Below are 19,710 nucleotides of genomic sequence, written 5' to 3'. Positions count from 1 at the left end.
AACATTATCAGTTTGTGGTACTCCCATTTGGACTTATTACTGCACCTCGAGTCTTCACCAAGGTAATGGCAGTGGTGCCAGCCCATCTCAGGAGATCGGGGATTTCAGTTTTCCCCTATCTGGATGACTGGCTGATCAAAGCAGAGTCACCAGAGAAGGTGCTTCATCATCTACAAGTGACAACCCAGCTGTTGTACAAATTGGGCTTTTCGATAAACGTGCCCGAAAATCACCTGGTGCCCTCTCAGTGGAACCTGTTTATAGGGGGCGGTACTGGACACTACTGTGTGTCGAGCATTCCCACCTCCACAAAGGATTTCCGATATTCAGGAAATGATTCCCTTGTTTTACAATGGAGCCGTTATTCCAGTCCTGAAGGTCCTTCACCTGCTCGGTCTGTTTGCTTCCTGCATTCTATTGGTCAACCATGCTCACCGGCCCATGAGGGCGCTCCAGTGGTGTCTCTGCAGGCAGTGGTATCAGCACAACGGAGATCTCAGAGTCTGTGAGGATCTCCAGAGAAGCTGCAGCGGATCTGTCTTGGTGGAGCATGGAGGGTAATCTATCTCAGGGATAGCCCTTTCACCTTTCGCCATCGGTGGCCACAGTCATAACGGATGCATCCACTCTAGGGTGGGGTGCTTATCTGGGGGACCTGGAGATCAAGGGTCTTTGGTCTCCAGAGGAAAGGTTGTTTCATATCAACCTTCTGGAATTGCGGGAAATACGTTTGGCGCTCAAGGCCTTCCTTCCTTCGCGGCCAGTCGGTTCAAGTCCTGATGGACAACACTACTGCGATGTGGTATGTTAACAAGCAGGAAGGAGTGGGGTCACATTGTTTCTGCAGAGAGGCTCTGCGTCTCTGGTCCTGGGTTCAGGACCATCAGATTTGTCTGATGGCAAATCATTTGGCCGGAGTTCTGAATGTGTGTGCAGACTGTCTCAGTCAACAGTTCTCTGCCAACCACGAGTGGAGGCTTCATCCAGAGGTGGTTCGTCACGTCTTTCGGATGTGGGGGACTCCTCGGCTGGACCTGTTTGCCACTCACGAGAACGCTCACTGCCCGTCATTCTGCAGGCTCCAGTATCCGATGCAGGGAACTTTGGTGGACACGTTTCAGTTGAGTTGGGACTCACAACTACTTTACTCGTTTATTCCCATACCCTTGATTCCTCAGGTTCTGAGGAAGATTCACCAAAACTGGGCCTAAGTCATATTGATCGCCCCGGATTGGCCATGAAGGGTGTGGTACACAGATCTTCTCCATCTCTCCTCCTGCCCTCCGCTCCGTCTCCCTCTCAGTGCTGACCTCCTCACACAGTCGCAGGGGCTGGTTCTACACCCACCACCTCCAGAGCTTACCCATTTATGCCTGGAGATTGAACAGGGCAATCTGAATTCTTTCTCCTGACGTGGTGGACGTTATTTTGTCTGCCAAACGTCTCTCCACCAAGTCTATCTACTCCTATAGGTGGTCCAAATTTGTTCATTGGTGTGGGGAGAAGTCTATTGACCCTTTGAGGGCTCGTTTATCCAACATCCTTCAATTTGCTCTTTCTCTAGCCCAGCAGGGCTATTCTGTGGCTACTGTGAAGTGCTATTTATCAGCTTTGTCGGCGTTCCTTTGCTTGCCGGATCAGCCGTCTTTGTTCATTAAAGGCCTTATTAACAGATTTCCGCCCACTCCTTTTATTGTGCCTCATTGGGACTTAAATCTTGTCTTAACCTACTTGGTGGGTTCTCCCTTTGAGCCCTTGCACAAGTGTCCCTTGAGACTTTTGTCCTTTAAGACAGTTTTTCTTGTAGCCATTACCTCAGCAAGGAGGGCTAGTGAACTTCAAGCTCTAAGTTTGAAACCCCCGTTCTTGACCATTCATGCTGATAGAATGGTACTCAGGACCAGGGCTGCTTTTCTGCCTAAGGTGGTAACCCCCTTCCATCTGGGGCAGTCGATTACCCTTCCTACCTTCTATCCTCCCCTCACCCTTCCAAGGAGGAGAGGCTTCACCGCTTGGACCCTAAAAGGGAGGTGAGTTTTTACCTCGATAGGACTAAAGACTATTGTGTTGATGACCAGCTCTTTGTGGGCTTTGCTATATTTACAACAAGGGGTGGTGAGGGACAGAGTCTCTGAATTAAGCAGAAAGCTCTCACCCAGTCAAGAGATCAGGGCTAGATCCAACACCGTTTTTTAGCTCACTGCACCATCCCAGTTTCAGAACCTGGCTGTATGCAAATTAGTCTGTTCCTGTCCCAGTGCATGATGGGAACAGGGCAAACCAAACTACAAAAGCCAATTCTTACACTGGGAAGGAAACAAGCTCCCGGGGACCGGTTTCTGGCATTACAGCCGTCTTCGGCCCGGTTTGCTTGAATCCTGATGGTACAATGAGCAAGGGTCTCACATCTGAGAATACCCTTCCACGCTTAGGGTGGACAAAAATATTTACAACAAGGGGTGGTGAGGGACAGAGTCTCTGAATTAAGCAGAAAGCTCTCACCCAGTCAAGAGATCAGGGCTAGATCCAACACCGTTTTTTAGCTCACTGCACCATCCCAGTTTCAGAACCTGGCTGTATGCAAATTAGTCTGTTCCTGTCCCAGTGCATGATGGGAACAGGGCAAACCAAACTACAAAAGCCAATTCTTACACTGGGAAGGAAACAAGCTCCCGGGGACCGGTTTCTGGCATTACAGCCGTCTTCGGCCCGGTTTGCTTGAATCCTGATGGTACAATGAGCAAGGGTCTCACATCTGAGAATACCCTTCCACGCTTAGGGTGGACAAAAATATTTACAACAAGGGGTGGTGAGGGACAGAGTCTCTGAATTAAGCAGAAAGCTCTCACCCAGTCAAGAGATCAGGGCTAGATCCAACACCGTTTTTTAGCTCACTGCACCATCCCAGTTTCAGAACCTGGCTGTATGCAAATTAGTCTGTTCCTGTCCCAGTGCATGATGGGAACAGGGCAAACCAAACTACAAAAGCCAATTCTTACACTGGGAAGGAAACAAACTCCCGGGGACCGGTTTCTGGCATTACAGCCGTCTTCGGCCCGGTTTGCTTGAATCCTGATGGTACAATGAGCAAGGGTCTCACATCTGAGAATACCCTTCCACGCTTAGGGTGGACAAAAATATTTACAACAAGGGGTGGTGAGGGACAGAGTCTCTGAATTAAGCAGAAAGCTCTCACCCAGTCAAGAGATCAGGGCTAGATCCAACACCGTTTTTTAGCTCACTGCACCATCCCAGTTTCAGAACCTGGCTGTATGCAAATTAGTCTGTTCCTGTCCCAGTGCATGATGGGAACAGGGCAAACCAAACTACAAAAGCCAATTCTTACACTGGGAAGGAAACAAGCTCCCGGGGACCGGTTTCTGGCATTACAGCCGTCTTCGGCCCGGTTTGCTTGAATCCTGATGGTACAATGAGCAAGGGTCTCACATCTGAGAATACCCTTCCACGCTTAGGGTGGACAAAAATATTTACAACAAGGGGTGGTGAGGGACAGAGTCTCTGAATTAAGCAGAAAGCTCTCACCCAGTCAAGAGATCAGGGCTAGATCCAACACCGTTTTTTAGCTCACTGCACCATCCCAGTTTCAGAACCTGGCTGTATGCAAATTAGTCTGTTCCTGTCCCAGTGCATGATGGGAACAGGGCAAACCAAACTACAAAAGCCAATTCTTACACTGGGAAGGAAACAAGCTCCCGGGGACCTATGTGAAGTGCTATTTATCAGCTTTGTCGGCGTTCCTTTGCTTGCCGGATCAGCCGTCTTTGTTCATTAAAGGCCTTATTAACAGATTTCCGCCCACTCCTTTTATTGTGCCTCATTGGGACTTAAATCTTGTCTTAACCTACTTGGTGGGTTCTCCCTTTGAGCCCTTGCACAAGTGTCCCTTGAGACTTTTGTCCTTTAAGACAGTTTTTCTTGTAGCCATTACCTCAGCAAGGAGGGCTAGTGAACTTCAAGCTCTAAGTTTGAAACCCCCGTTCTTGACCATTCATGCTGATAGAATGGTACTCAGGACCAGGGCTGCTTTTCTGCCTAAGGTGGTAACCCCCTTCCATCTGGGGCAGTCGATTACCCTTCCTACCTTCTATCCTCCCCTCACCCTTCCAAGGAGGAGAGGCTTCACCGCTTGGACCCTAAAAGGGAGGTGAGTTTTTACCTCGATAGGACTAAAGACTATTGTGTTGATGACCAGCTCTTTGTGGGCTTTGCTGGCTGCAGGAAAGGCAGAGCGGTGCACAAGCGCACCCTTTCCAGATGGATTATCTTGTGCATTAAGATCTGTTACTCTTTGGCTGGTAAGGATCCTCCAGAGGGTAAGGGCTCATTCTACTAGAGCAAAGTCTTCAACATCTGCCTTGTCTAGGGGTGTTCCTGTAGAAGACATTTGTAGAGCGGCAACTTGGGCCTCCCTCCACACCTTCGCGAAGCATTACTGCTTAGATTCCGAGGTGGGAAGGGACGGTCACTTTGCGCATTTCGTCCTACAGAACTTTTTGGTATAGAAGGGTGTACACCCTCCTCCGGGAGTGGGGACTGCTGTGGGACTCTATTCACAAGGTGAGGAATCCACTGGCAGATGTATCCATCAGAAGAACAAGTTACTTACCTTCGGTAACGCTTTTTCTGGTGGATACAGTATCTGCCTGTGGATTCCTCACTGACCCACCCGCCTCCCGTTGTCCACCCTTGTATACCTACAATGTTGATGTTTTCTATCAGTTTCTTTCAATGGAAGTGTTTAATTCTTATTCCTTTGCTGCATTAATTTCACACTGTGTGTGTTGTTTTGAATTCTGTGTACTATGTATACTGTACATATTTGTGTCGGTCCGTCCGTGTGCCTCGAAGGCACGAAAAAAAAGGGCGGTACTGACGTCATCACGCCGACGAGGCCCTCTTATGGCTCTGGTAACATCAGCGCAGTCTCGAGCGGAGCCAGGCTTCTGTGACGTCCTCGTCGGTGTGGAGAGCTACAAAAATTTCCGAACGCTGCTGGCGCAGGGGATATTCACAAGGTGAGGAATCCACAGGCAGATACTGTATCCACCAGAAAAAGCGTTACAGAAGGTAAGTAACTTGTTCTGTAGGGGGCAGGTAATCCAGTGAGTCAAAAAAGAAAAAGAACATACATGAAGTTTATACAAGAGGAAACCATCATCAGGATAATGCAGAGGATAAAATTGTTTTCCAGAAATGAAATTAATAGTAAGGTGGGGTAAAGGAGTGGACAAAGTAAGCTGAACAAAGTCAGGAGAAATGGAGGAAGGAGCAAGAAGGAGAACTGTATCAAATAGGATCTCTCTTTTTTGCCAGAATTCTAGAAACAAAGTGCTGTCATACATCTTCCTTTAACGATATTTAAGAAACAATGAACAGGTGGCCCTCTACAACATTTTTGTGGCATAGGGAGAAGTCTGATCACCGACAACATTGAGTTTAGAACAAAGCGCATATTGATCTGAAATCTTGGGCTTGAGTAAGAACAAGCAAAACCTATTATGGAAAAGACTTAATTTTGTTCCATTTCGAGATGTACTCCACTGGTGGTTTTCCACACTGCACAGACAACTGCACAAAGGGTTACTTTTTTATCCTTAGACCTTTCTATTATTGTTCCACAGCCAGAAGAGAAGAACAGGCTACAGGAGGAGTTAGAGGAGGCCAAGGACAAGGCACGCAGGCGATCGATCGGCAACATCAAGTTTATTGGAGAGCTCTTTAAGCTGAAGATGCTGACTGAGGCTATCATGCATGACTGCATGGTTAAGCTGCTGAAAAATCATGATGAGGAGTCACTTGAGTGCCTCTGCCGGTTGCTTACTACCATTGGCAAGGATCTTGACTTTGAGAAAGCAAAGGTAAGCCTGGAGTCTAATCCACAGATCTTATGTTCTTAATGCTGTGCTTACGGTGTAGAGTTGCTGACTCATATTTAATAGAAATTCCACCCTCCACGCCGCTATTTATGGAAATTCATGTGCATTTCAGCTTTAACCGGAAGACTGAATGGCTTTTACCACCTTTAAAAGGAGGTCATTATTTGATTAATTTTATGTACCTCGTTTTACCAAACAGAGTGCATTCTAGGAATACTTTGACATAGAAAGAACGCTGGGCACAACCGATAAATGAAACAAAATTGGAAATGTTTGTAAAACAATTTATTTCCAACTGTAATATTTTCAACAGAGTGAAAAACACTAGTAAATTACATTTTCTAGATGAACAATGTGAGAAGTTGGCCTGATATGTAGTGTTTCCAATTCTGGAACCACTGGGTATCAGTCCAAACAAACTCCAAAGATGTCAGGTTGTAAGTCAACCTTGTTAGACAAGCTATCCTAGTGGTAGCATGGACTAAGCAGCCTTAAAGGCTTAACTTAAGAGGTCGTGTTAAGCGAGCTGTTTTACCACATACAATCCTGTAATCAAATGAAAGGACACCACACAAGTATATATTGTAAAAATATATGTATTTATTTCTAAATTACTCCCCAGTACTCTTTATGAGGAAAGGGGCACAAGCGTTAAATCAAAAGCACAGTAAAACATATAAAGTTGCACAATTATGGATGAGGGCGGGTGGCCACTCAAACCATATATTAAAAAAGTGGTATAAGGAACACTTATCGAACAATGGTTAGGCCTAGGGCCTAGAGATTCGCTGGGAGCAGTCAGGACTAGCAATGCTGAAGTCGGGAGTAGCCCACAGGAGACGGGTGCAGCACGGAAAGTGCGGCTCGCACCAATGCAAAGTCAATGGTGCGTAAAAGTTGGATAAAGTGAATTAAATGATACTTCCGCTGAACCTAGGAACACAAAACTTTAGACACAGACCCTAGAGGTGTGTACCAGTGTAAGGACACCGGCGTTGCAAAGTTACCTCACCCACAGGCCGTGGGTGCACAGGGTCGAAGTGGCGTCGGGTTCTGTCACGCAGGTTCTTGGTGCTTGAAGCTGTTGCAGCTGCAGGCGCTGTGAAGCAGAAGTGTCCGGTGCGATCCAAGGGTGGATCGAAGTAGAAAAGTACCTGAAAGCAGAGGGGACAGAGTCTGGGTCACTCAGCAGTGACCAGGGTGGAACCAGGACGGAACCAGGCAATGTCGTGCGCAATCAGGCGGTTGTCGATAGGCTTCTCTCCGCTGTCACGTGGGCTCTGGGGCATCTGCGACGTCCAGGAGCAGGTCACGATCTGTCCCACGTAGGCTCTCGCCGTCAGCACCGTCGGCTTCAAGATTGCAGCAAACAGCACTTGGCAAAAGCAATCCACGCAGAACCGGGAGATTGCTTATCACTCGAACCAGGAGGGTCAGAGTGGGGGCTCCTTTTTACAGGAGCTGGTGCAGATCTGGAGCAACCAGAAAAGCGAGTCGTATTTCAAGTTTCGTCGGCACAGGGGCCACAAGCCAGCTGGCAAGTGACCGGGCCAACGCGTCGAGCACACACAGGCAGAAGGGCCCCACGCCGCACTCGTCGAGTGTGGAGGGGTGAGCTTTGGTGCAAGTGGAGCTCGGGGCTGGGGCTTCTCAAACCCCGGTGTACAGCTTCGAGGGTCACTCGTGGGCTGCACGGTCAGCGTCTCGTGGCCTTTTCAAGATGGCGTGCCCCACGCTTCCGGTCGCCTCCACGGGTCTCAGCTCTGCAGGGACTGTGGATCGGGCAGGTAGAAGGCAGGCAAGCTTGATCTCGTCGATCTCTGTCGCTCGAGTTCCGGCGGGAACTGCAACAAAGCAAGGGTCGAGGGCTGGATGGTACCTGTTTGCACAGGGTGGTCACTCCTTGACCACAAGGGAGATTCTTCAGTCTTCTCACGTCGTGTAGAAAGTCGAAGGGTCCAGAATTCGTTTCTTATGTTTCTTCAGGATGATCTGAGTTGCATTGGCACTGCTCCCCCTCTTATTCCAATCTGAGGGGTGGATCTCCTGCTAGGTCCCTCCCCTATGGGTGGGACCAGGAAGGGGGGTGGTTACACCCCCTTTCCTTTGTCCAGGTCTCACTGGAGCTGGGGCTGGGCTGCCCCAGAACCGGTTTGACCGGATTATGCAAGGGGAAGCCTTGTGCTCCCCAGGCACTGTCTGGTTTCTTTCAAACCTCCCTGCTACAATCCACTATCTCCTGTCTGGGGTGGTGTCACACCTCCCTGTGACAGGAAATCCTTTGTCCAGGCCTCCTCTGCTGAGTTTCGGTCAGCAGCAGGAGGTCAGACATGTGTCTGTGGCAGAAGCATCCATTTTGTGGATCTGAGGCTCTTTTAAAAATCAACCGCATTTTAGCAAAAGTAACATGTCGTCCCCTCTAGAGGGGTGGAATGCTACCCCCGTCGCCAGGACTGGCGAGGGGGTAGTATTCCAATTCGTATGACACCTTACACGACATGTTTTGATAAAGCCAAACCAAAGTTAACATATAACCGCGAGGATTATAATGCACTTAATAGTATATGGTTTGGCATTATCCCGGAACAGCTAAGGGAATTGGTCCCGACCGCTGCAGACAGGCTCAGCTCATGCTAGAGCACCGTCTCACATTAAACCACTCACTCTGCCTCCAGGATTGATGAGGCCTTCCATAGGAGTGGCTTACAGGCTATATATGTGTCCAGATATAGGTTTAGATATAGGTATACTATATCTAAGCAAGGGGTGATTACACCCACTTGCCCCAGCTGAGTGATCAGCCAGTTGTGTAAATTTAGATAGCCAGCCAGGGGTGGCAAAAGATATGCTGCAGCCCCTGGTAGGCCTTGGATGCACCTATGCCCTGGGCACCTATAGTGCTCTGTACAGGGGCTGATAAGGTGACCCAAGCCAATCTAGTTATGCACCTAGGGTACATGGAATCCATTTTACAGAGAGAGCAGATAGCCTGGGGCCCTGATTAGCAGGGAACCAGGCCAACTAAGTCGAAAACCAGCTAAACACAGGGCAAAAAATCTGGGGTAACCATAGTCAGGTAGCCACCTTCCTACAAACAACTTCAAAGATAATGATCCTGGAAAAGTTAGAGAAATTGCAGCAATAAGGTAAAAAGGACAGATTCCAGTTTAAAATGATAAAATAAAAGGTTTCCTACGACTTGGCAAAGTTTCAAAATATAATTTTTAATAGGTGCTGATTTGAGTGTCTGTGTTACACGCCAACAAGAATATACCCAAGAATAGCTTGGAAAAGATGTAGGATAAAGCTATCTGTTCTGATGTCCTTGTGCCATTTGCAGTAAGCTGCTCCTTGTCACTTCCCTAGAGTGCTGGCTCTTCAAGTTAGCATGTAGGACATGAGAGGGTGATGGGAGGGAAGTGTCAGCCTGAGGACAGTTTCCCGCAGGCATTGTAGGAATCGGGATGCTGGTCAGTGACAGGTAGTTGGGTATGTAAAGCATTTAGTTATCCTGGAATTAATATTTCATAGATTCACATGCTTGAATCAATACCTGTCGTTAGGTTGGGAATCCTTGGGAATTTTAAAAAGCAGGAAACAGTTTTACAGTGGTCATAGTCCCAGCATCTGTTTGTTTGGTAGCACATCCTCATTTGAAACAGCCCAACCTTCACCAGTGAGATGGAAGTTCTGAGCTCTCTACTTTACTTAGAGGCCAACATAATTCTGATATCTGCTACACTTGATGTTTGATGGACTCCTGGTGAACAGCTCTGCTCTAACCTATGTTTGACTTTATACTGGTTACATAGCAAGCTATACTTTGTCCTCTCTGAGGTTCAGCCAGCCCTAACTTCAGCTTTCATCAATTTGGAGATTTCTGAGATTTTTTTCTCCTGATTACTTTCTTAGGGGGACTGCGGCCTATCCTCATATTACACTACAGCTGAGAAAGAGAAGAGATCTTGCTTCAAGTCTTGCTCAGAGTGGGAACAAAAGATCATCTACCCTGATGATCCTCATGATCAATATATTTTTTATCTGTAGCCCATTCATAATGTGTCTTTGTAGAAAGCTTCCTCTGTATATACCATGCCAAAATGAGGTATAGTGTCAGAGTCCAGTGGAACCCGAAATATAGACAGAGGTAAAAGCAGATAGCACCTAACTCTCTATTTGTGGTAGTGTGAGCGAGCAGTAAGGTTTTATCAGGGGGTAGTGTTAAGTCTTTGTCACACTCAATCAGCAAATGATGTCACACTCTCAAAGACTGAACTCAGACCAATTTGATTTGTATAAAAATATTATTTATTTGTATTTGTTTTTCAGAACCAAGCTAGCCTGGCACAGGTAAGTGTAAATGTTAGTATTTAAGGCAGGTTGAAAAATGCAAGCAGGCTGAATAAAAATATCTTTCTTACAGGTTTGTAAATCTTTTCAATGCAGCGGAAATTACTGGTAGATTATGTTTGATTACTTTACAGATTACTTTATGGATTATTTTTTCTTTTCAGTGTGACATGCCTAGACATTAGAAAAGGAGAAAAGGTAAGTAAAGCAGTTTTTTGTTATTTGGAGTTTTTCAAGTTCTCATACAAAATCAACTCCACACACAACAGTTTTCAAGAAAAAGTCAATGCATTCCTATGGAAGGAAATTGAGTTATCAGTTTACAGTTAAGTAGTTATTTGTGGGAGTTGGTTTTCTGGGGATAGAACCAGGGTTCCCCAGGGTCAAGGATGCACTCTCAAAGCACGATGGGTGCAGAGTGGTGCAGACTCTCAGATTTGGCTTGAGCCAGAGTCTGTGGGTGAGCAAATCCAGTGATCATGGGAGACAAAGTCTTTCTTGTGGAAGGCAAAGCAGGTTCTCGGGGTTCTTGAGGTTGCTGACTGCAGGACACATCGGGATTTCGCTAGAGCAAGATCGACGTGGAGATAGGCCGGTAGGGCTGGGGTCAAGTCAGTGGGCGTCCTCCTATTCTTCTTAGTTTCAGCACAGCTCTTCGGTCCTTCTTCTCCTCTTCTTCTTGGTCCGATCTTATCTGAGGAGACAAGGTTCAGGGTTGCCCCTGAATACTAGATTTAAGGGTGTTACAGGGAAGTAAAGGTTGGGACCAGTGGGTCCCCTTCCTTGGGGTGGGTACACTCCCTATTATGCCACCCTCCAGTGGAAAGGGGGCATATGCCTCACTCTGGTTGGCTGGGTCCCCCATCTGCAAGTTGACGGTGACCCGGAGTTGTGCTTCACCTTGCCTCCTCACCTGAGGGATGGGGTTGGCAAAGGTGGGCATACCTCCCTTCCTTACTTGGGTTTCCTGCCGATTCTCCTGCCCAAAGTGGGGGTCAGAACTGGTGGGAATCCAGTTGCTGGAAGCAGCAAAGGCCTGGGGAAGCTCACAAAGGCGGCAAACCTTTGAAACTTCCCCTCCGTGGACCCTACCCATCCTGGGGGAGGAGGCTTGGCACCTAGTCCCAGAATGTGCATTGTTTCAGGCCCCCGAGAGCAGCAGGCTTTCAACCCAGAGGTCCAGAAACATGCGGTGGTGGCAGCTGGCAAGTAGCCTGGACACTAGTCTTAGGTCGTTTTTCAGGGAGCATCTCTAAGATGCTCTCCGAGTGCATTTTTCATTAAATCACACTGGCATCAGTGTGGGTTTAATGTGCTGAGAGGTTTGATACAAAACTTCCCAGTTTTCAGTAAAGCCATTATGATGCTGTGGAGTTTGTAATGACAAACTCCCAGCACCAAACACTCTTAATGGCATTCCTGCACTTACAATGTCTAAGAATTGCCTTAGACACTGAAGGGTACAGGGCTCATGCACCTGTATCCTCACCTCCAGTATAATGCACTCAGCTAGAGAAGTGGCTGACCTATGCGAGGGCAGTGGGTTGTAGGCATGGCACACAGGGATGTGTGCCATGTGGACTCCACTTTGTTCTGCATCAAAACACGCTGCCTGTAGTGGCAGTGTGTGTGTAAAGGTACAGGGCCTCTAAGGGTGGCACAATAAGTGCTGCAGCCCTTAGAGGCCTTCCCTGGCCACAGTACACTTGGTACCTGTGGTAATAATTTACAAGGGACTGACCTGTGGCCGAAGAGTGCCAATTGGGTTTTATTTTCAATGCAGGTTAGGTAAAGAACATAGGCCCTGGATACCTGTTTGTCAGGAACCCAGAGCACACTCAGTCATAGTACATCAGCAGTTTAGCAAAATGTGGGGGCAACCATGCAAAAAGGGGGCACTTTCTTACAATCTTGCTTTGACATTTCCTTCTAAGATAATTAAGGACTGAGAAAAGTGGTTGGCTCTCTATCCACTAGAAAAAAAGGGTTTCTCCCTTTTAAAGCGGATGCTCGCTCTTCAGAACAAGAAAGTCCTCCAGCAAGCACTACCATGATGATTTCACAAAAGGCATATGGAGCTTCCCCAATTTACCTTAAACTGCACAGTGAGGGTGCATTGATACCCTCACTGGTCTTACCCCTTTCACAGATCCAATGCCCAGCAGGGCTGCTGCCTAATAAAGAGACTATCAGGTATGTGGACTGCAGGTACCTCCTCCAAGGAAAGAAAAAAACCTTCCACCAAGAAAGCATCAAAAAAGGGCGAAGAGCAGCTGGTACAAAATATTGTTAAAAAATCCAGAGCCCTGATGACCTGTCAGCATCCACCCAGGTAGTAAACAATCGAGTCTCAGGGTCGACCATTAAGGTCCCACTGTCTACTTCCATTCTGCTGTCTGGCACCTCACCAGCAAAGTCAACTGGCCATGTGGTCACTGACAACAAAGAAGATCCGATTGACAACAGTGCTGTTGACGACAAGAACCTTGTTGATGATCCCTACAGTGACCATCACCTTCTAATGGATGATGACCTTGTTAATGGCAATTTCAGCATCAGTCACTTCATAGACAGTGACTACCTCCACAAAAGCCCCTTAGACGTCAGAATTGCCTTTTGTGACTATGACTTTTGTGCTCTCACCATTAAAGTTTTCAGCGCACTTAGCGGTGCATATACTGGAATCTGAGTTGGAAACAAAGGTTACAAACTAGGATCATACATCTGACACAGCCTAGAGCCCTGCATAGTTAGAATTTGCACTACTAATCTCAAAAGGAGGAGATGGCTTGTGAGGAGGAATACCAACAGGAGTGTTAATAAGAGTCTCAGAGCTTTTAGTTGAGGAGGGCCAATCAAATGGTTATGTCTAGCTTTACAAGTCGCAGTGCCCCTACAAGAAGCAGGTGTGTGGGACGTTCGTGAACACTCTCCAACAAATGATTGCCAAGTTCCATAGCCTGCTTTCTCAGCAACCTCGGCCATCACTGAGCTCCATAAATTGGCCCACTGATGACACCACCTCCTCCCCATGTACCAACCCAGTCACCACCTCCACAGCCAGAGAAACCTCCACCTTTTCACACATTACAGCACCATATCCACTCCCTGTCCCGCCAACACCTAGGGACATTGGACTAAGGGACAAATAAAAGAAAATATGTGATCACATATAAGACTTAGAGTAGGAAGTTCATGATGATGATGGGGGCCAGAATTACGACAAGGGGAAAGACAACATCCTACCAAAGAAGGTGAGAAATCACCTGCTCAGCCTGATTCACCTGGCAAATGACATTACTCGTTACCACGATTTTTGGAAGTAGCAGCCAAGAAGTTTGAGCTACTTCTGACATCTGTGGAACAGCAGTGTTCTGCTTTGTTGGGACCAACTGAATTTATAAATGTAGAACATTTCTGCCTACGTGCGAGAACCTCAGACCACTACTTCCATTAAATCTTCAACCTAAATCTGGAGTTGGAGATAGGGACCTCATTGTTCCACAGTCTAATGACCCCTCCATGAGTAGCAAAACAGGACAGCTTTTACTGCAGTTCCGAGAAAAGATTCCTTTCCTCTGTAGTAGCGGCTCAACAGAGATTTAAAAAATCCTGTAATTTCAGCGTTGGCTCGTCCACACAGTGATGGCAGGTTCATAGATAGTTTAGGTCATGGAGTCCAGTCCTTGGCAGCAGCTTCAGTAAAGGCTGCTGATGGTTGGCTATCCCTGGATGATATGATTACCAGATGTGACCTCTACGACCAACAACACAGTCCTGATTCAAGCCAACATTGACAACCTAGATGCATTTGACTCCCTCTTCCCCTCCCTACAAATAGCCCTCGCTGATGCACTTCCCCCCCGCCCGACCTACTCCCGATCCCTGGGCAGTTTGACCCGCCATGAGATTCCACCAACCACGCCCTATGCCAACACCGCTAACCTTTCCTCCCTAGTCACCAACCTCCCCACCGCCCTCCCCGCTCAGAACACGCACAGTTCATTCCCCCTTTCCAATACAAGCCAAAGGTATGCTGCGAATGAGGCTCTCCAGCCCCTTGCCGACCATCACCTACCCCTACCACCTCATACCACCACCCCAACAAACAACTAATGACCCCAACCGCAGTCAATGACTCCCAACTACCTCTCTCTACCCACATGCAATAGGATGCTGGATTCATAACAAGATTTATCACACTTCACGCCCCCACACAGAGACAACACTGGCAACACGAACACCACAAGCCAACATATCAATGACAAGCTCTCTCCTTCTCTGGACGAGCCTGCCCAGAACTCCCCCACCCCCTCTTCTGAGGAGTCGACGCAGCATCTCGCTCTGCTGGAAAGCCAGCTAGAAACTGTAATACTGGGCCTTAACAAAATCTTAGTGAACCTCTCCAAACTCCGAAAGACGAGCCAACTCCCTCACCAGAGTCCCACTTTTTCCAGCTCCAAACATCAAAGGCCTTCCAAGGCTCTATGTCCTAGTTGGAATTCAATCTCCCTCTTGACACAGAAGAACAAGAGCTACAATGTCCATGAGTGAAGTGTTGGATCTTGCCTCCTCGTATGGAACCTCCTCTACTGGCACCCCACAATCCACTTCCTTCACTATCACCCCAAAATCCAAGATCCGGGTTATCACTGGATTCAGAGGAGACTGCTCCCCTCCAAGATCCTCAAGACCCCCTGCATTCCTCACTAACATTCCCAGGGGCCCCCTAATGAAGAAACTTCAAAACGGGGGGATCTCCACCAACTGCATGCTCATAAACTGCAGATCAGCCACCAAACATGCAACAGAGCTGGCAGAAACCATCCTCACCCATGACATAGACATCACGTTCATCACCGAAACATGGTAAATGAGTTCTCTTCCCCAATCATGGATATGCTTGTGGCCCCAGCTTTATAATCATCAATAAAGACAGACAAAACCAGCGAGGAGGGGGTATAGCAATCATACACAAAACAACATCTGTGACAGAAACTGACACCTTCAATTACAACACTTTTGAATGCCTTACCACCAACGTTAAATCAAGTGACAACAAAAGACTATTCTGACACCTCCTCTACCATCCGCCAAGCAATACCACTGCATTCGGTGAACGCCTATACAGCATCTACTGGGCACACGTAAGGTATATACAACTTATAAGTGATTAGGTCGGTTGAGACAAAAACAATGGACACCGGCTTGTTTGGTGAAGACAATATATTAAACTTAATAGAACGCCAGCCGACACGTGTTTCATCAACCGGGCAGTGCCTGTGACTCATCAGGGCTGAGAGCGGCGGTTGTGTTCTGGGCGGTGGGTCCGGTGATTAGGAACAAATAACGATGTTGAAGTGGAGGGCAAGAGTAATAGGAATGACGGATAACTTGCTCGCACAGTCGGGTACGACTGACTCGTTATCTCCTGGAAAACCGATGTGGCTGCACGTCTCGTCGGGCGGAAAGTGATCAGGAGATGACCGGTGAACGCCTGTCAGACCTGATTACTCACTGCTCACTCCAAGACTCAAACAACTTAATTCTAGGTGACCTCAACCTACACTGGAATGAAGAAAACAACTTGTTAATTCAAACCCTGAATGATCTTCTAAACAACAACAACCTTACCCAACATTGCTCAAAGGAAACCCATAACAGAGGATCTATCCTGGATGCCATTATTGCCCAACGCAACATAGTTATGATCAACCACATTCTGCCCGTTGACTGGTCCGACCAACACATTAGCCTTTTCCACATCGACCAAACAATCCTATGCCAACCCCCCACGCAACACCCTCCTAAATGGACGGGAAATCTAACTCCGATTCCCCTGGCTGACCTAGAGGAAAGGGTAAGCTCTCTCCTTCCCATCTCCTCAGATGATCTCTCCACAACAGAACTCACCTCTCACTATAACTCAACTATGACTTCCATTCTGGACCAACTAGACCCCCTGAAACTCAAAAGAATCATGAACACTCCATCTAGGTCCTGGTTCAACACAGACATAAATTCCGAAAGAAGACAGCTAAGACCTACAGAAAGACTCTGTCGGAACGACCCGTCCACAATAAACTCAAATCAGTATGCAGGAAGTACAAGAAACACATCAAGAACGAAAAAAAGTCCTTTTTTTTCAGTGCTCTAGACAATGCAATAAACAGGCCCAAATAACTCCTCAACCTCATTAGGCAACAAACTTTCATGTCCCCTGCATCCTCAGTTCTGGCCTCCTAAGACCTGTACGACAACTGCGCCAAATTCTTCAGTGACAAAATCACCAAGATTGAGCATTCCCTGGACGACCACCACAGTCCCCCCTCCAGGAGCCCATCCCCAGTGACGGAAGATATCGCACCCAAGCACCCCCCAAAACTCTGGAAAGCCTTCAACTCCATCCCTGAAGCAGAGATAGTCAAACTGATCTCCACCTCCAAACCATCATCTTACGTCCTGGATCCTATAAATGCGCCACTAGCCAAAAAGCTCAAACTCTCCATAGCCCCGCTTTGAAGCAACATCATAAACAGCTCCCTGAGAACAGGAGTCCTACCAGACTGCCTCAGTCGGCCAAGTCACGTCATTACTGAAAAAAACAGGCCTGGACACTAATGATCTGAACAACTTCAGACCTGTCACCAATCTTCCTCTCCTAGCCATAATCCCAACACATAGCATCAACCTTCGAGACCCCCACCAATTGGGGTCCAGAAAAGGCTGCAGCACAGAGACAGCAATCCTCAACGTCATAGACAATTTCCACAAATCACTCGATAGAGACCAATGCTGCTTACTCATACTCCTAGACTTATCTGCACCTTCGACACAGTTGACCATAATCTACTCATTAAGGTACTTCAGGAAAGGGTAGGTGCAGAAGAGGTGGTCTTACATTGGTTCTCCTCCTTCCTCCAGAACCGCACCCAACGAATAAATATCAAAAACTTCTCGGAGGTTCTACACCCAGTCATCAGGGGCGTCCCCCAAGGATCAGTGCTTCCCCCACAACTTTTCAACATCTACATGGAACCCCTCGCCACCATACAAAAAAAAAACATCCCCTTCCACTTATACGCAGACAACACCCAGATCTATCTTGAAACCTCCTCTATTGATGACATTCAGAGACTCAATAACATTCTAAGAGAAGTCCAACGCTGGCTATCAGCAAATCACCTGAAACTCAACCAAGACAAAACGGAAATCCTCCTAATTTCTAACAAAAGGGGAACCCTTCAAATCGTAGAATGGCTAAAAGCTATTGATCCTCTCAACAGCAATCTCACCCTGGCTGACTCTGTAAAATCGCTGGGGAATCACCCTGGACCCAAAACTAGACATGGGCAAACACATCAAGAACACCTCAAAGAGCGGCTTCCTCAACTTGAAGCTACTCAGCAAACTAAAACCCTTCATCCCGCCCAAGGACCTTAAACAAGCTACTCAATCCATGGTGCTGTCTAGTCTCGACTATGGGAATGCAGCCCTCACAGGTACAGCAAAATCCCACTTAGCCCCCCTCAGAACAGTTCTCAGTACAGCAGCCAGATGGTCACAGGAGTAAAGAAATATGAACACATCTCGCCCGCATTCAGAGAGCTAAAATGGCTCCCAGTCGAAATGCGTGCCAACTTCAGAACTGCCTGCCTCACGCTCAAAGCCCTGCATACAGGGAAACCAGCCTACTTGACCTCCAAACTCAAGAAGGCCGGTCAGACAAGAAGCCTCAGGAGTTCCAACACTCTACTCCTCATCCCTCCGAAAACACTAAAACAAAAAAACGCAGCCCGGTCCTTCCCTGGAAATGCACCCAAAATCTGGAACTCCATCCCAGTCCATCTCAGAACTACCCCCTCCTTTGTAAAATGTAAAAGGCAGCTCAAAGACCTCTTCCTCAATCGTTCTCTCCCAAATAGATAGGTGCCGCCGAAGCTCACAAGCCGGCACATTGCAGGACACAGATACTTTGACATTAAGACTTCTACCTACTCCACCGATCGATCGACCCCTCCCTCTATCTCTCCGCCCTCCCCCCCGCCCCCGCCTCCCTGGAGGAGGTTCGGCCGAAGTCAACGTGCACACTACCAGGATATTATGTCTTCCTCGCTCTAATGTTGTGCAGTGTGTCATGAGTCAATATGTTTACTACCGCTAGATTGTGTGATTTCCTCATTACGTATGTTGTAAAGCGCTCTGATACCTTCGGGTCTGGTCAGTGCTATATAAAACTCATCTATACTACTATAATAAAGGAAGAACTTTCAGCCTTTGAGGCGGGTAAACTCGGGAACCACAGCGCCAATCCACACACCCGATACACCGTTGGAATCTTCAGGGTGTGTAGATGGTTATAGGCTATACACATTTTTTAAAAAAACGTTATTTAAAAAATGTACAGTAAAAAAAAAAAAGTAGTCCCTCCGAAGTAGCACCGGCCGCGATGTGCGTGCTCACATCAGGAGCGCGGGGAGGAGCGGTGTCCAGGAGCGTGACGAGGAGCGTCGGACATGGCGCGGGGGAGGAGTGGTGACGTGAGGAGCAGCGGACAGGCCAGCGGTGGTGCGAGCAGCGGATAGGCTGAAGGAGCGGCGGCTGAGGTAAGGGAGCAGCGGACATGGCGCGGGGGAGGAGCGGTGACGGGAGGAGCGGTGACGTGAGGAGCAGCGGACAGGCCAGCGGCGGTGCGAGCAGCGGACAGACGGGAGGAGCAGCGGCTGAGGTAAGTAGACCCATGTCGGGGCAGGCGGGGGTCGGGGCAGGCGGGGCCCCGGGCTGCTGGACAATGTCGGGGCGGGCCGGGGTCGGGGAAGCCTGTTGCTCCCGGACAAGGTCGGGATGGGCTGCTAGTTAATAAATAAAATAAATAAATGTGACACAGCATATTGTCCTTTATGAACCTCATCCCAAAGGACAGAAGGCAAGAGGCTAAGACCTGCTTCAAGGAAGGTGCAAATGTCAGCCACCAGCATTTATCCAGGAATGAATATGTCCACTGCAGGCGTTTGCCAGCTCACATGAAGCAGCATTCCTGCGCAGGCAAGGATGGATTCATTCAGCAGCTTTCCTTCCGGATAGAAATCTTGGATATACCTTTCGATGGCCAGACATTGTTTGGCAAACAAGGACAATACCGCACAAAATATCTAAACGGGTACAACATGCTCTTTAAGAGCTGTACAATACAGACATACCACCTCTACTCATTTTCATGACTCAAGAAAATCTCAAACCTTTTTTTTAACACCATGCGCGCTAGCGGAATTCCGCTAGCGCGCTGGGTTTTTCAAAAACGCACTTTACGCACTTTACTTTACGTGACGAGCTGGGCTCGTCATCAGCGTGCGAGCGGGCTACGCCATGACGAGCCCAGCTCGTCATGAGCGTCGAAGGGGTTAAAAAAAAATCTTTTTATTGAGTTTCATAATGAATATATCTGCTATAGCAACAAGATAAA

General features: G+C 47.8%; 1 protein-coding gene across 28 annotated transcripts in view; it reads left to right on the top strand.

Moving 5' to 3' along the window:
- EIF4G3 (eukaryotic translation initiation factor 4 gamma 3) overlaps window positions 1–19,710 on the top strand; it is a 1,432,461-nt gene that overhangs the window by 981,700 nt on the left and 431,051 nt on the right. For all 28 annotated transcript variants that reach the window (XM_086921648.1, XM_086921654.1, XM_086921652.1 and 25 more), the window contains one exon: window positions 5,643–5,879. In XM_086921648.1, the coding sequence (XP_086777774.1) occupies window positions 5,643–5,879 (237 nt within the window). The remainder of the gene's footprint in view (window positions 1–5,642; window positions 5,880–19,710) is intronic.

The sequence above is a fragment of the Lissotriton vulgaris genome, chromosome 5, assembly GCF_964263255.1.
Source record: "Lissotriton vulgaris chromosome 5, aLisVul1.2, whole genome shotgun sequence".
Classification (NCBI taxonomy): Eukaryota; Metazoa; Chordata; class Amphibia; order Caudata; family Salamandridae; genus Lissotriton; species Lissotriton vulgaris.
The sequence above is the reverse complement of the archived record's forward strand: the minus strand, read 5'-3'. Positions and strand labels throughout refer to the sequence as shown.